The sequence below is a fragment of the Callospermophilus lateralis genome, chromosome 2, assembly GCF_048772815.1.
Source record: "Callospermophilus lateralis isolate mCalLat2 chromosome 2, mCalLat2.hap1, whole genome shotgun sequence".
NCBI classification, from domain to species: Eukaryota; Metazoa; Chordata; class Mammalia; order Rodentia; family Sciuridae; genus Callospermophilus; species Callospermophilus lateralis.
The window spans coordinates 49,209,362-49,225,264 of record NC_135306.1 but is presented as its reverse complement, the minus strand read 5'-3'; the positions used below and the strand labels follow the sequence as shown (position 1 = coordinate 49,225,264).

Below are 15,903 nucleotides of genomic sequence, written 5' to 3'. Positions count from 1 at the left end.
TGCCTGCAGCCACACATAGGCAAAGATAGAAAGGGAATCTGATAAATCTAACTAAATGAGCCCTGCAACTTTAATGGGAGTCTATAAGAATACATCAGGGCAGATGCAGAGACAGTCTGAAGGCAGTAGTAGTGGGAGCAGTTGGATAGTTCGGGACTATTTGCCAAAGGGAACGACATTAATGATTTAAGTTATTAGAGCATGTACCCATGTCCTCAATTAAGTGAAGACTCCATAAAGAAAAATAAGTGCACAATCCTTTCCAGGAATCCCGATAGCTCAAACATCAGAAACACCATGTTAATGTGCTTTATTCCAATGACACAGGCCGCAAAGCCTGAAAACACGCCGCTAGTCTCCAAAGGACTCCACTCTTTTTGTAGGAATACAGTTTCTGGGATGTAATGTGGGTTTACCTTGCTGTCATTATGCTGCATCAAAATGCAATCATAATGCCCGTCTAGAAGAATAATAGAAGACTGAGTAACTGCAGATAAAAGCATTCAAGGGAACAGGGTACATATGGGTAATGAAAAAGGAAGTGTGTAAACTGCTTAACTCATTCTTCAGATGATGGCTGTTGTGAAAACATTTGTGATGGATGATTTCCTGCCACATCAGCCTTTTAAGGGGGTATCACAGAGGCTGTTGGTTGTTTTGTTTCAAGCAGGGTACTATCTACTTGTTAAGTCTATGACTCCCTCCCCTAACTCTGGTTTTTTAATTATAAAAAGCTACATGCATTCATTTACACACGATCTTAGCCAGGAGGTGGAGAAGTGATAGATGCCTTATTTTTGGTTGACTTATATTTTCAAATGCCAGGGCTCTTCCCATCCAAAGTCGCTTCTTCTAGGAGGGGGAAAGTCTTGAACAAGCTTTGCTTTAACTGATTCTTCCTCAAGTGGAGCCAGTGCTCTGGTAAAATATCCTCTACTCCAGACAGGGAAGCCCTCCCTGTCTTCCACATGAAAATGTGTGCCTCCTTTGGGCTACAGTGCAGGCTATCAGACTCCAATCTACAAAGGATACCAATATGACAGGTAATTTCCCAGGTTGGAGGAAATCATTTGCAGCAGAACACTTCTTAGGGAGGGTTCTCTGTGTTGTTAGGAGGAATACTCTAATACACCACTCATTCCTCAATCCCTGAAGGTGATTCTAAAAGAATGATAGCTGGTATCTAAATTGATATACTCTGCTCTAAGGAAGTTCTGGGTTTTCTCAGATTTTTTTTTTTTTTCTTTCAGGCCAGGATACAAATCAAGCTTGCAGCTGAACTGCTAGGGAGGTTAAATATTTTTCACTTCAGTCTACAAATAATTGTGGAACACATGGTTTAAAGAAAAATCAAATTATTAATCAGTCCTAGGTACTCTCTCCTTCTCTTTGTGTCCGCTCCACTGTATATTTACACTATGGAAAAGTGGCTTAGGCACATAGCCTCCCTTGAGCCAATGCTTTCTGTTCATTAAACTAAATACTGAGTGCCAGGATAACATGTCCCCAGCGTAAAACATGCTATTAACCCCTTTTGTGAGCCAAATAAAATTGTCAGAGCAGATTTTTTTGATAGGGATGCACTGAACAGGAAAGAACCCAGGATATCATTCTGGGCCCACCAGAAATTCTGCCGCAGGTGTTCAAGTCTGCATGGAGGAGAACACAGAGACTCTGTAGAATGCATGCCATGAGATGAGCAGCCCTCAAGGTGGAGAATAACATTAGTCCTCAATAGTGCTATGTTTTACAATAGGAATTAATTAAGCAGTAAACCGTGACAGGACATGCATCATGGTATCATAATCACAAGCCTCAGCTGCATTACAAGGCAAAAGGCCAAAGACTGAGAGCTTTCAACCAGCCTGGGAATGCAATTAGGGTGAGAGGCTGTGTGCCCTGGGGTGCCTTTTTTGCCAGGTTAAAAATTCATAGATATTACTTTCTCCCTGCAGAATACTAAAATAATCCACTTGGATGGAATTCTACTAAGCTTCCTTCCTTCACAATTCTCTCAAAGGTCAAAATAAAGGACAACATTAAATTAGGAATGCCAATGACACCACAAGGTAAGACCCTGCCCAGTGGCATACTGTCCCTGATTCGTTGTCTGTGCTTTCTCTGTGAACGTGCCCCTACCCGACTCAAACATCTGTCTCACTTTCCTGTGAGACTCACAATTTAGGCCTATCTTGGGCATTAACAGCTTTCTTGGGCAATTCTTCCACAATGGTTCAGAGTTGGTATCTGGGAAGGGATGAGAAGATCAGCTAATAGATTTATTGTTGGTATTAGTCAATTAACCCCAAATAATTGGTAAATGGCAGGCAATTCAATTTTCCCTTCTACAGGAGAAAGTTGAAGAAAAATCACACTTGGTCCTTTGTATCTGTGGGTTCTGCATCCTCAGATTGAACACAGATTGAAAATATTTTGGGGGGGAAAACTGTGCTGAACATGTACAGATTTTTTTCTTGTGTGTTTTATTCTCTCAACAATACAGTAGAGCAGTGATGACCAAAGCATTTACATTGTTTTAGGTATTACGAGTAACCTAGAGATGATTTAAAGAATAGAGGATGTGCACAGGTTATATGCAAATACCATGCCATCTTAGATGAGAGAGTCGAGCATCACAGAATTTGGTATCCAATGGGGACCTGAAACCTATGCTCTGTGGATGCCAAGGGAGAATGTACTTGCAAAGTACTGACTTAGGTTAAGCCACTCAAATCCTGCTCCCCCTGACCCCCATACTCACTTAAGAGAAAAATGCAAGACATGTAACTTATCCACAAATAAGAATCTAGGTCTGTAGACAAAGTCTTTTGTTCAAATCTAAAACTTTAGAAGGGTTAAAAGTTTATCAGACCAGTCAGGAAACTTGGCGAGTTTGAGAGTGTGTATTTATAGATTTAAGCAAAAATGTACACAGAATATAAATGTGACCATCAACCATTAAACATTTACAAAATAATTCACACACAGCTGGGGTAGATTAAGTACTAATTTCCAGTCATTTGAAAGTAGTAAAAAAGAAAAAAATTTTGAAGTGAAATAATTTGCAAACTCGCCCTGGAATTTGGACACACAGACTTTTTGGGTGTTAAAGAAAAATTATTTTATCAATAGCCACTGTTAATACAATAAAGGCATGTACTCTAACTGTACAAAAACTAAAACCCACTTTTCTTATCTTCTCAAAACATCACATTGTATTAATAGAAGTTTCCTCACCCTACAAGCATTTCACAGTTGAGTTCATAATAATAGAATGTACGCTTAACAAGATAAGGGAAATGAAGAAAATATTTATTTTCCTTAGAACGGCACTGGAAAAAGGTTACTAAATTCAATCACAAATGTTTATAACACTTGACTCAAAATTCTTATCACTGTTTTCCCATGAAACCAGAAGCTTGGTCCCAGTGGCTCCTACATTCCTACTGTGCCCTCCCTTACCCCATATTACAACATTAGCCACTGACTACACTGGGGAAGGAAAGAATCACCATGGAGCTAGAAGCCAACCTCTAGGAGGCCTCAAAAATCAGAACCCTCCCCAAATACTTCAGCAGGTGCCATGGCCCCATTCCAATCACAAGATGCTGCTGTGGCTCCAAGTGCTACCTCACTAGCCCAGGATAAAGCAGAGTCTGGGGTCTCCCAGAACAGTTGTGCTGAGAGGCATTTCTCACCTGTTGCAGAATGTGTCTTTCCCTCAGCGTCATCAACCTTCTGTGAAGTTCCACCAACTCGTCCAGGTAAGCCTGGAAGAGAAGGGCACCCCAAGAACAAGCACTTTAGGAAGCAGTTGAAAAAATAAGAAAGCACTCACAGGCAAAGTTGGACGCTCCTCATCCTGCCACTCTACACAAGCCACCTGAACTCTGTGTCCAAAGGCCTTTGCTAACCAGGTCTGTCCTGGTTGAACTTCACCTTTACCAAGCCTGCATTACAATGGGAGAGGAAGGAACCCTCTCACCTATTTGCTCTCAACAAAAGTCCCGTGGGTAGACTCTCCTTATTCCAATAAAGTCTCTATAAGGATTGGGGGAAATTCAATGCTAAATTGTGAGTTTTAACATGTTATCAATTTATCATGTTATCACACCTGTGAAGGCTTTCATTTTTATCCTTTCATTTTTTATTCTTTAATCTCAGAAAAAAAGCTTAAGTTTGAAGATGGGAATATCAGTGCACATTACCAGGTAGGTTACAGCAATCTCTGAATTAAAAAAAAAAAAAAAAGACTCCCAGTTGTACCAAACATTTCAGATAAACAATGACAGCAAATGACCAAAGAACAAAATAATATCAATAATATCTTATAAAAAAAACAGATCACTATCCCAATTACCATCTGGTTTATGAAGAGCTCCCCTAGAAGTGCAGAGGGGTACTTTTCTTTCCATATGTTTAAACTCACAAGTCTTTATTAGTGTGACTGCATGGGTACCCCCAGAATCATTTTCAGTAAGGGCAAAGGAAAGATTTACAAAGCATTAGAGAGGTCTTCCTGCCCCTGCAAACACATTAGGGCCCTGCCTTTTCCAGGTGACTTAAGCACTACCAAGTCTTGTAGTCAGATTTCAGAGGGAGGATGCACACAAACACCTTGCACTGGGATCAGAGGTCTTGCTCACTTACATCTCACAATCTTACCTCCCAATTCAATGTGTTCAAAATCCCTTGGAAATGTAGGCCCACGTCAAATGGTAGCATATGGTCAAGCTTAATAATGAAGACATGAGCAAGGCAAGGAAAATAAACTACAAAGCACAGGGATGAAGCACTCATCGTGTGGAAATCTTGGGCATTTCTGATGAAGAAAATGGAGGGACAGCTAGCAAGTATGATCAAGGGAAACCAGAAGACAAGAAGGCCCCAGCACTCACACCAATGGGCTGGAAACCTACCTTGTCACATTCACCATTCTTTATTTGCTTATCCGATTTGCTTTGCTTTATTGGACTCTTCACTTCAAGAATCTAGGGATCAAAGAGAACATTGTGTTAAATTTTATTTCAAGCACCTGCTAGCTAACCTCCCACATAAACAAAGGTACTCACCCCATGAAATACCAGACAATAACATTGTTTACCAAATGGCATTTCCCCCCCCACCCCCTGCTATAGTTTTCCTTCTATTCTAATCTTACTTTTGCTTGGAAAATAAATTACTTGTCTCTGAAATGCTGAGTCAGAGCAACAGAACTTTAAAAAAAAAAGTTGATGATAAGGAAATTGATCTAAGCTTCCAAAGCTGCTTCTCTTTTGTGACAACACTCTCACACATATGTACAGCAGCTGAGTTATTCTGAGATTATAGTCCCCTCTGGCAAGAATGTTTTCCTCTTCATTCTGCTGTTTCAGCATGACTACCAGGGCTCAGTAGGCTAGGGATGATAAAAACAAACCCTCAGATGCCCTCTACAGTACCTGCCTTTCAGAGTCTCAAATAACTCGTGTTCACTTAGCTGACACTGAAACTTCCTTTGGGAAGGAAGGTGGCCATCAGGTATACCCACGCTCCAGTCCGGGACCCTGCAACTCCAGAAACAGACAGGACTGTCTTCTGTGCTTCAAGAGATGGTGTGATAACACATGGTAAGATGCCAGGCACCTTTCCTTTTATCTGAACCCACTGCAGCTTAGGGTTTTAACAGTAGTCCTGTGTGCTATTGAGAAGCTTGGAAATGTAGGCCCACGTCAAATGGTAGCATATGGTCAAGCTAGGGAGTTATATTTCTAACTAATAAAAAGGAGATGACTATTATTTAATAAATGTAGCCGATTTATTAGGGTCTTCAAAATTCTGAGGGAAACAAGTTTTAGATGGCACTGGCTTGAAAAGGCTGAGCACCCTTAAGATGTATAAATGGCAAGAAATGTGTACAGACATCAGAAGCAAAGCAATTTGTCTTTTTCACTGTAACCTTATTTCCAAGTGAGCTGTTATAACCAGAGACTAATATTAAGGAGGAAATGCCAAGTAAAGGACTTCCTTTAACAAATTTCATATTCCTTCCACTCTTCCCTCCACTATCCCCTGCCCTACCTCAGGCATGGCTTTGTTCTCAGTATGCAATATTCCATAGCACAAAGAAAAATTTAAGAACCAAACTACTCTATATTTGCACTGTCAAAAACAGGAGATTGGGCTCAGAAGAACCAAGTTCAGGCCCCAGCCTTATCATTTAACATTTTTTTGGCCCCAAAAGATGTAATGAGGAAGTGGAATGAGATAACACTCAGGTTCCCATTCAGGTTTAAAATTTTATACTACTAATAAGCATTTTACTTGTCAAAGCTAGGACCACAACCTTCTGGGAAAGACCAAATAGTCCTAAATGGGATTATTTCTCTTTGAATTGAAAATAAAGCATGGGTCAAGAAGTATGCTACCAGTCTCTCCTGAGATTCACACTTCCTTCTTCATTTTTAAAACTGAGATAACCAAATGACCAATCTGACGAGGATAACTGACAATATAATACTTTTGGCAACAAAAGGAAATTACTGAGTAGCAGCTGCAAGGCGATCATTTTTGTAACGTGCTCCCTGTGAAGGAAACCAAACACTCCACAGCATTCAGAATTTCCTCCTCTCTGTTGGAAATGAGACCTCCAGGGGAAAATCAGCATCAAGACCTAGGAGTAAGTAGGTCAGTAGATGGCAGTCCTAGCCAACTCAGATACCAGACTGGGGCTTGCTAAGACAATCCTGGGAGATTTCAGGCAAGAGGGGGAAAAAAAAAAAAAAGCTCCACTGTGCCTTGTGCACTGGAGAACAGAATTTCCTTCCCATCACATCCCGCTCCTCCCATGGTCCCATCCCCCATTTGGTGCACTCTGGGTGTTGAAGTGCTGTGGACGCTATTTTTGCAATGGAACTCTGCTAACTAGGTTTAGAGGGTCCTGCCACATTCTCTTCAAAGCAGAAAACAGAACATTTGGGAGCTTAAGTCCCACCCCACGCATTCCGTAAGTGCTACAGCACAGAAGGCTAAAATACATTGAAATCCTAGTTTCTTTCTTCTGGAGGCTGCAGTGGCAGGAACAAAAGCTCCGGGTGTCAGTGACCCGCCTCAAGTTACTGAGTGGCTGCCCAGAGAGGGCTCAGTTAATCTTCCTTCTTTGATCTCTCCCTGCTCCAAAATAAACAGCTTTGTCAAAACCTCATTCTGAGAGAGTTGAGCCATGCTGAAGACAATTGTTTTATTTATGATCATTTCTTATCTTTAGGGAAAGGACTCCAGAATATAAAAGCACAACACCTTGTCTTCCAGAGGCTTATTTCAAACCAGTTTAACTGGATAGACTCTCTTTAATTTCATTCAGCATGCCTGGCAGGCTGAAAGGTGATTTATGATATTCTGAGTATTAGCTCAGGTCCAATGGATCACTTCCTTCCTTCAAGTCCCCTCACCTCTTCCCTTCCTGCCACACTCTGAACTAAAAAAAGATATGGTATTCTGTTTTCATTTGAAATTCACACAAGGGAGGTTTGGGGTGGGAAAAAGTCATCTCTAGTTAAAATGGTACAATACTCGGTATTATTCCCTATTAAACTGTACTGAAGAAAACACAGCCACCCAGACTGCTGAAATAAACCAAGGGTAGATATAATAATCTCAGAAAAGAGGCTAATTGTGATTAGTAGTATTTCTGTCCTTATTCTGAGGATATGGCTTGAGAATCAAATTTTCAAGACGATATTTTTCTGTATCCCTTCCCTTAGAATGACAACTCAATTATTCAGAGGATGGATTCTCTACTGATAGGAGCTACATTAAACATGAAAAATCTAACAATACCTAGCTAATCACTTGCTTTGTTAACGTGGGGCTCCCGCCCTCAACATTTTTTGGGGGGGAGTTAGTCTGATAGTGTTAGAATCAATTAGCACATTTCCTACTTTCTGAGTCCCTGGAAGATTTGAGAAAAGACAACAGGCAATTCAGCTTTGCCACTGCTTTGTGGAAATTTGCAAGTACCGTGCAAACTCATTATTAACTGCAGGTAAAGAGCAGCCAAAAGGCAAGAAAGAAGGAAACCCAGAGTCTTCCCATTTCAGAATTAGGTTTCCCCAGTAAGTTCTCATCCTTTCTATTTGATGTGCAATTTCAGACACCACTTTGCACTTATATGTGATGCTCTCTCTCACACACCTTTAAATATAAGACAAAAACATTCCAGACTGTAATTTAAGTGACTTTTAGGCATTCTGAAGTTTTTACTATTTCTATCAGTACAGAGAACTTAGAAATACAATAATTTTTTTTAACTCCATAAATGCTGACTTAAAAGGATGGCATCACACCTGAACTAGGACAGGTGATTTAAGTGGGTTAAGAAACTGGTTTGGACACAGTTTTAAAAACCTTTTCTGGCTCTCTCAGCTCCAAGACATAGGCCCACGGAGGTAATACTTCTGTGGTACATGTATTTCCTTCCCCAACTAGTTGAAAGTGAAGGCACCCAAGCTTTCTTATGATGTTACAGGCACATGGAGAAAGTGACATTAACTGAGCACTGCTGGCAGATTGATGATTTGCATGTGTGAAGCTACATTTATGGACTAATATCACGGAACCAGTGGAATGCTACTTAAGTAATTTTTACTCAGATTTGTCCAGATAGATGATACTGTTCATTTTTGGCTTTGTTTTGCTAGACAGGTGAAAGAGGAAAATAGTTCGATAAAGAATCCACCTCTTTCCCTAAAGCTAGTGTCAGGTCAAGGCTGCACATTCAGGAAGGGTTTGAAGGGCAATACAAGAGCTTGTAGGTGCTACACTCACTCAGCAAGGCCTGTCTTCATGATGACAGGGAGGGTTGCTGAAGGAGACTGATGAGGGTCCAAAGCACACCCTTGTGCCCTTCACCCGGAGTACTGTCACCAAGAGCATCCTAGTTCTCACACACTGTCCACTGGAAGCAGAAATCAAGTCTAACTAGGTTTAAATCAGATGTAAAAAAATAATTAAGGTCCAAATTCTTCTCTTTGACTAGTTCTTCCTGAACTAAAAGTTTGTAGAAGGATCCCCAATTATCTAGTTAGCCAGCCCAATGTTCCCCCCAACATCATGACTGGCCACATTTATGTCCCTTCTCTTTTTACTTTCTCCATTTAAAATACTTGACTGCTGGTGGTGGGCAGCCACGTGAGAGATGAGAGAGAGCCAGATCCTGGGCATGGCTCAGACACAAGATGAGAAGAGCCAGACAGCAGAATGTGGGATACAATGATGAGGTTGAGCTTTCACCGTGGAGGGCACAAAGAAACTGCAGCTGACCATTACAGGTTAGCTGGTGTGGCAAAGAGCACTGGTGACCTTCCTACTTCACAATGAAAGATTTAAGTTGCAGATGAACTTTATAAATGAATTTAAAATTCTAAGAGCTCTTTGCCTACAATTCAGACAAAATGGGAAAAGAAAATGTCTTCAGCGATAAAATAGCATTTTCCAACCAAAACTAAGATCACAGAATCAAGGGCAAGACCATTTGGAACAGAGGATACCTATGAAACTACGGTTGTGGGAAAATGCAGTTCTTTAATTTTCAAGTTAATATTCGTTTGGTAATTTGAATTAAGCAATTATTGTAGAAGTCACAGGAAATCTGCCTAAACAAAAAGAATAGCTTACAGTAATGAAAATCAACTCAATGGACAATGAGGCTTTTTACAATATTTATGATACCTGAAAACAGTTTATTTTAGTAAGTAATGAAAATGTTCCTATCTTATTCATTACAGCCTTCAAAGTTCTGCTTAGAATATATTCTGAGCTGTCAAATTAATATAGTTTCCTTAAGCTCAATTCATAACAATGATAATGACCACAATTTTCTCTGTGTTTAATTATTCCTCACAATCTCAAGTGATGATAATCTTCTCTTGGATGAGAAACCTACGACAGAATACCTATAATAATAAACATCTCCCATCAGCTACAGAATGCCAAGGAGGAACTGTGCATCCTTCCAATAACTACGAGGTAGCAGTTAACATCATTCATAGATGAAGGAATTGAGGGTCAGAAAAATTAATTTCCCACCAGCAAGTTACTGGTGGCAAAGCAAAGAATCTGCCTTTTCACTAGTCTCAAACGCCATATTCTTTCTAATTAAGCCACCTACTCACTGCTGAGAGGAATAGTATATAGAAATGAGGAGTGACTGGGCAACAACATGGGTTATCATCTCTTCCTCACCTACTTTATGAACCCATCCCCCATACCCAACTTCTCATGACATCATAAGTCCCTGTGCCCTGTGTTTATTCCTGAGCTTGGGGATTCCCATCTATTTGCCATTAAAAGAGACACTGTTTAAGCTTAAGAGGTAAAAAAAAAAAGTGTGTGCATTAGGTAGAAGTGATCACATCTAGTTCCACAGAGGCTTGGAAAGTGTGAACCCCACAACTTACCTGGTTGTTGTTGGTTTTTAATAATGGCGGTGGAGGTTCATGATGTAGGGGTGAAGAAGCAGAGCTGCTTTCACTATCACTGCCATCGCTTAAGCTAACTCTGAAAAGGAACACAGAAAAATCACAGGCATGACTACAAACAGGTGATTCTTGAAATACCTGTGCAAACTGTGATGAAAGGCAAGGAATCCAGACACTGACTATGGGAAAGTTCATTCTGACTCAGAACAACCAACATGGATTGGCACGTACTTCATATCTGGAACCATGGTCAATGCTTCACCTGCTAGTTCTCTTTTTTCATAGGCGAGTAAAACTGGGCCTTAAACTGAATCACTCAGCGAGGATCACAGAGGTAAAAGTGGCAGCTCCAGGACTCAAACCCAAGCAGTGTGACCCAAAGCTAGTGCTCAGCCACTCTGTTGTACTGATAAATGAAGTCTGTTGTGCCAACCCCACCACCAGTCATTCCCACTGTGCCACCATTCAAGGATAACTCTAGTTCTGAACGCTAAAACACTGGAAAAACAGTCCATCTACACAAAGAAATGGTGTGCTTGGGATACTGCTTTAGAAAAATAAGATGGTATCTTTCAACAACTAAAGACAATAAAAATACCCACCTCCTCCCTGTTTTTTTCTTTTCAGCATAAAATGGAATTATCTTCTAACCAGAGAAGAGAGAGTTCTTTATTCTACTCTCCTGAATGTGTGCCCTCCTTCTGAAGCGTCCTTCAGTGTTTGCTCCCTCTCTCTGGTTATACAGTAACCTAATATAATATTCTTTTCAGAAACAGAAAATGCTTTAGAAATCAGGTTAGTTTTTCTTCCCCTCTGAATAGGCAATCACATTCTAGCTCTATTATATATTCAGATAGACAGGATACATGATAGGAAATGAAAAGGATACACTGGGACATCCTTTTAGCAAAAACTGATGGAACTTGTTTTTCTTAACTAAATTACATTAATGAAGTGTTCAGCTGAAGCCTGCTTTAAAATGCTTCTCGACTGAAGTGGAGGGCTGTGTATTTAAACTGATTAAACAGTTGAGACTTCACAAGTGCAGCGCAGATCAAATGTTACACTGGCACTGCCGTGCTAAGAGCACATGTCAGGTGGGGAAAAGAAACTGTCCCCAACAATGTGTATCTACATCAGACAACTCACAAATGTGTGATCTGACTTGTAATAACTCAGGGGATGGGGCAGAAAGTGTGTGGACAGCAGCTAATCACAGAATATCCTGATCTTCTAAATAACTTGGAAATTGCCTAAATAGGTCAGACTTTTTTTTTTCCCCTTTTCTTTTCTTTTATTTATTTATTTATTTTTCTTAAATCAGCTAAACTGGAGAACAGCCAGTGGTCGGGATCTTGGTTGGTTTAAGTAAGTTTCTTAATTCTAAGTATCAGCCCATTTTTAGGTCTTTTTGCTGTTCCTGTTTCTTCTTGCCAAATGGAAAGTTTCTAGAGGGAATTATTTTAAAAAGCCAAGGCCATGAAGGTCCAGGTAAATTTGGTAGGGTCCAGGTGAATTTGGGAGAAAAGGTGAAGAAACAGTGTTTAGTATGGCCATAAGGTACAGTCATTGAGAGATCTGACAGGGCATATCCCCTACAGAGGCTCTTTCCAAAGAATACTGAAGAATCAGTAGTTAGGAAGCATACAGTGTGTCCAGTTGGGGTTAATACTGCATCCTTTCTAGGAATTTTAGTGCCATCTACATGGTCATGGATAATAGGAACAGACTTAATACAATATATCATAAATGTAATTGGATTTTTAATTCAAGTAGATTGATATTTTTTTCTACTCAAAACACATTAAAGTAAGCACGCCTATTTGTTTTCCTCATGATAAAGAAATGAAATCCTCAAGGCAATTTCAAGTTGACTATTAATTATAAGTGACATGAATTACCATCTTATAATGTGGAATTATGCCTCACAGCATTAAAGCTACTTAAGGAACCTAATTGTCAGCACACTTAAAAGGAATTTATTTTCTGGAAAACATACACAGGTGATCCTAGTTTTAATTAGGTCACACACATCATTCACTGCAGCCAATTATGTATTTCTAGCTACAAACAGCAAACACATTTCTTCACCTTCTGAGACTACTGCCAGCAACAGATCTATACGCATGCTTCACATGAAAATGGACTATTTCAGCAGTCAGTCCTGCCACGTGGCACATACTTTCAAATATTCAGAACTTCTAATGTGACTTTTTCCTATCAAGTTTTTAGAGGAAAAACTCTCTTCTTCCTGAGAAAAAGGAAAAACAGTTCCCCTTAAAGGTGACGGTAAGCATGCTGACATGCCCCAACTTCAAATGAATGTGACCACTTGCTGCTATTATTTATGGTGTTTCACACCTGTGCTCTGATGATACCAGTAAGCCCAGTGAAAAGGTGTGACTCCATCACAGAGAACCTCTCTCCCTCCAAGACACTCACCTGCGACTTCGGCTGCCTCCTCTATTTACAGGTCTTTCCATTTCTGAGTCGTTGTCATTATCTTCTGCCTCATCTGATTCCTCCTCATTGTCATCAGAATGCAGATCTTTCATTATAGACCTTAAAGGACCTGAGCAATGACAGTGAACCACAGCGAATCAAATATGATTTCAAACAAGCTTTGCCCTATTAGAACAAGGGAATGCTTTCCAGCACTGAACGCCAGTTAAAGGTAATTATTATCCTATACAGTCATACCATTTGTAACAAAAATTTGGTTCAGTTTCTGGAATGCAAGCACTACCTAAACATAATAGATTTTCATAATAGATTTTTTTTTCTGTTTTCATAATAGATTCCCCAAACTGTTCATTAAAGAATCTCTATTTTCTAGACTTTTTTTCAGTTTTTCTCTTCCCTAAGAAAAATTACACCTAAAAAGAAACAGATCTATTAGTAAATTGGATGTTTTGTTAGGTTAATCCATGTATTGAAAAGTTGAGATTAATAAATCACTGTGGTTCTAACTTGTTCTTGGCAATGCAGTCTTTGTGTGGTAGTTTTTGATCTATTAAGGTTTAGCTGTTCCTTTTATTTCAAGGTCAATTTCAGGTCAAGCAAGCATTTCAGTCAAGTTCAGATTATAAAGTATTTCAATTCCATGGTGTAATGTCCTATCTCTGATCTTCATATTGATCTTGGACAGAAGGTCTTGTTGCAACAATTTTATACAGCCAATTTTTATTTTACTTTTTAAGAAATTTCTGGCAAAATACCAGCATGCATTAACATAAATAAGGCCATGTAATAAGTCAGGTGCCCAGAAAATTCAAGACAGTATCCAGTATTAGATGGGAGGGAAAAAAACATAAAACCATAACTAATTTTATTCTAGGGTTGAATAGAAATGTGTTCTCTCGCGCGCACACATACACACTCAAATTCTCCCCACCCCCATTCATCACCGCCCCCCCATGCATATAGCTTTTACTATATGCTAAGTGTGATGAAAAACAAGATAGGTCTTTTAAATTTTAACAGAAGAGATTGTAAAGGCAATCAAGAAGGTGGCAGAGGCACTTCCATTTTGGATCAGGCAATTCCTAAAGTCTAATTTATGATAGATATATCTAAATTATCAGTTATTCAGTTCTAAAATAAGTATTCACTCCCTGCAATTGCACATTCTAAAAACCCAAACTTTCTCTGCTTTCATTGTGGGCTTATTTCTTTTGGAAGTCAATGGAACAAGATCCCTGAATAGCCAAAACTATCTTTTTTTTTTTTTTTTTCTGGAAGCTTAGCCTTAGTCCAAATACACACAACCGTTTAATCCCTTTCAAAACATACAAGGTCATTAGGAATTCAGTTGTGATTGATGAAAAAGATGATGTTTAATAAAAGAGTAAAAACCAAACTATTCTTTGATACTAACTCATTTCTCCATGTAAAAATTAAAGGGAGAGGCCTCATTTGAAGATTTTGCACATATACCGAAAAAAAAAAAATTAGTTGTATGTTCTAGTTTAATTTTTTTATTCAGGGTTTGGGTTAACAGTTGAGCATAAACAGTTAAAAAAAGATATTTAAAAAAAGATATTTAAAAAATAACAAATTTACACTTGCTAAAAACAAACTCTATTAATCTGTAGAAAAACAAATAAAGGTATCTAAGGAGGAAGAGTGAAAACCCGTTTCTCTCAAGTCCCGATTTTGATATTGTATTTCCTTTGGGAACTCCCTAGAATGGGCTGTTGTCTTTAATCCTTTTGTAAAATGGGAATCTGATGGCAGGGACTGGAAAAAGGGGGAATTTCTAGAGCCTGGCCTCATATATCAGAACAATACCCAAAACAATACCCAAGTGCATTCCTAGGGGAAATAAATACAACTGCATAAAAGTCGAGTTACCATTCAAATACTAAAACAGTAGAAGATAGGTCATAAATCAACTCATTAAGATGTTTTATGAGAAAAATGTCTCCTAGTTTGCCTGGGAGCTGCTGATACCTTGTTGCCTGGTCTGGGACGGTGTGAAGCTGGAGCTGGAGCTGGAGCTGGAACTGGCAGGACTGGGCTGCTCGGACTTCAGAGAAGAAGAGAAAAACATCATCAATAACTTTATGGGACACTACACATCTAAAATTGAAAACAATATAGTTGGCTCAAAGCAGTCTCTGGAAAAACAGCCTGACACTGCACAAGAAAAATGACTACACATTTCATGATGTCAAAAATACCAGCACAGGAAGAGTTATGGGGTCCTTTTTCTTTGACCACCTTATTTTATTATATGCAGAAACAAGTATAAAAACTCAAGGATAAAGAGATAAACACCTGGGTGTTACATAAAGAAAGAACCTGGCTTTGACTTCACTCCTGTTTATTAGTATGCACATCTCTTTCTAAGAGATAGCCTGATTACCCTTTCTGCAATGTTTGATTGACTCAACTGGTTAAAACATAGTGGTAATGAGGCCAAGGTCATTAGTTCAATCACATTATGCACCAGTTAATTTCACTCTGGTCCAAGGCCATGACCCAACCCTAACCCTGTCCACAGTTCACAAATGTAGGCCAATGTTCATGAGGCCCAGCCAAGTCCCACAGATGAGTCAGGGAAAAGTGTTGCCACCATTTAAAAAAAATAGAAGAGCAAAGAAAAAAAAATAAAAAATAAAAAACCCAACTTTTTAATTCCCCAGCCTATGAATGTCAGGGAGAAAAAGCCTAACAGACACACCTTAATCTCTTTTACTCTCAAATGAATTCTCCACATCCTTTAATATCCTTAGCAAGTTTTACATCTAACTTCAACCCACCCAACTCAATTCTCTTCCTTCTCCAAACCTACTGAAACACTAGATGGATCACCTGTTTCTTACTAGCTACACTGCAGTGCTTATAACATACTTCTCCTATGTGCTGCCTCCTATGGGTCTTTTCTTCCAGATAAAGAGGAGAAACCAGCACTTGATACAGCAGGGTCTGCCTTATGCTTTCT

At 39.3% G+C, this 15,903-nt stretch overlaps 1 protein-coding gene across 2 annotated transcripts in view; it reads right to left on the bottom strand.

Annotated features, from left to right (window-relative positions):
- Mllt3 (MLLT3 super elongation complex subunit) overlaps positions 1-15,903 on the bottom strand; it is a 263,517-nt gene that overhangs the window by 5,535 nt on the left and 242,079 nt on the right. For both annotated transcript variants that reach the window (XM_076843404.2, XM_076843406.2), the window contains 5 exons: positions 14,910-14,985; positions 12,900-13,029; positions 10,437-10,536; positions 4,920-4,991; positions 3,699-3,770 (listed from right to left, as the gene is read on the bottom strand). In XM_076843404.2, coding sequence (XP_076699519.1) covers positions 3,699-3,770; positions 4,920-4,991; positions 10,437-10,536; positions 12,900-13,029; positions 14,910-14,985 — 450 coding nt within the window. The remainder of the gene's footprint in view (positions 1-3,698; positions 3,771-4,919; positions 4,992-10,436; positions 10,537-12,899; positions 13,030-14,909; positions 14,986-15,903) is intronic.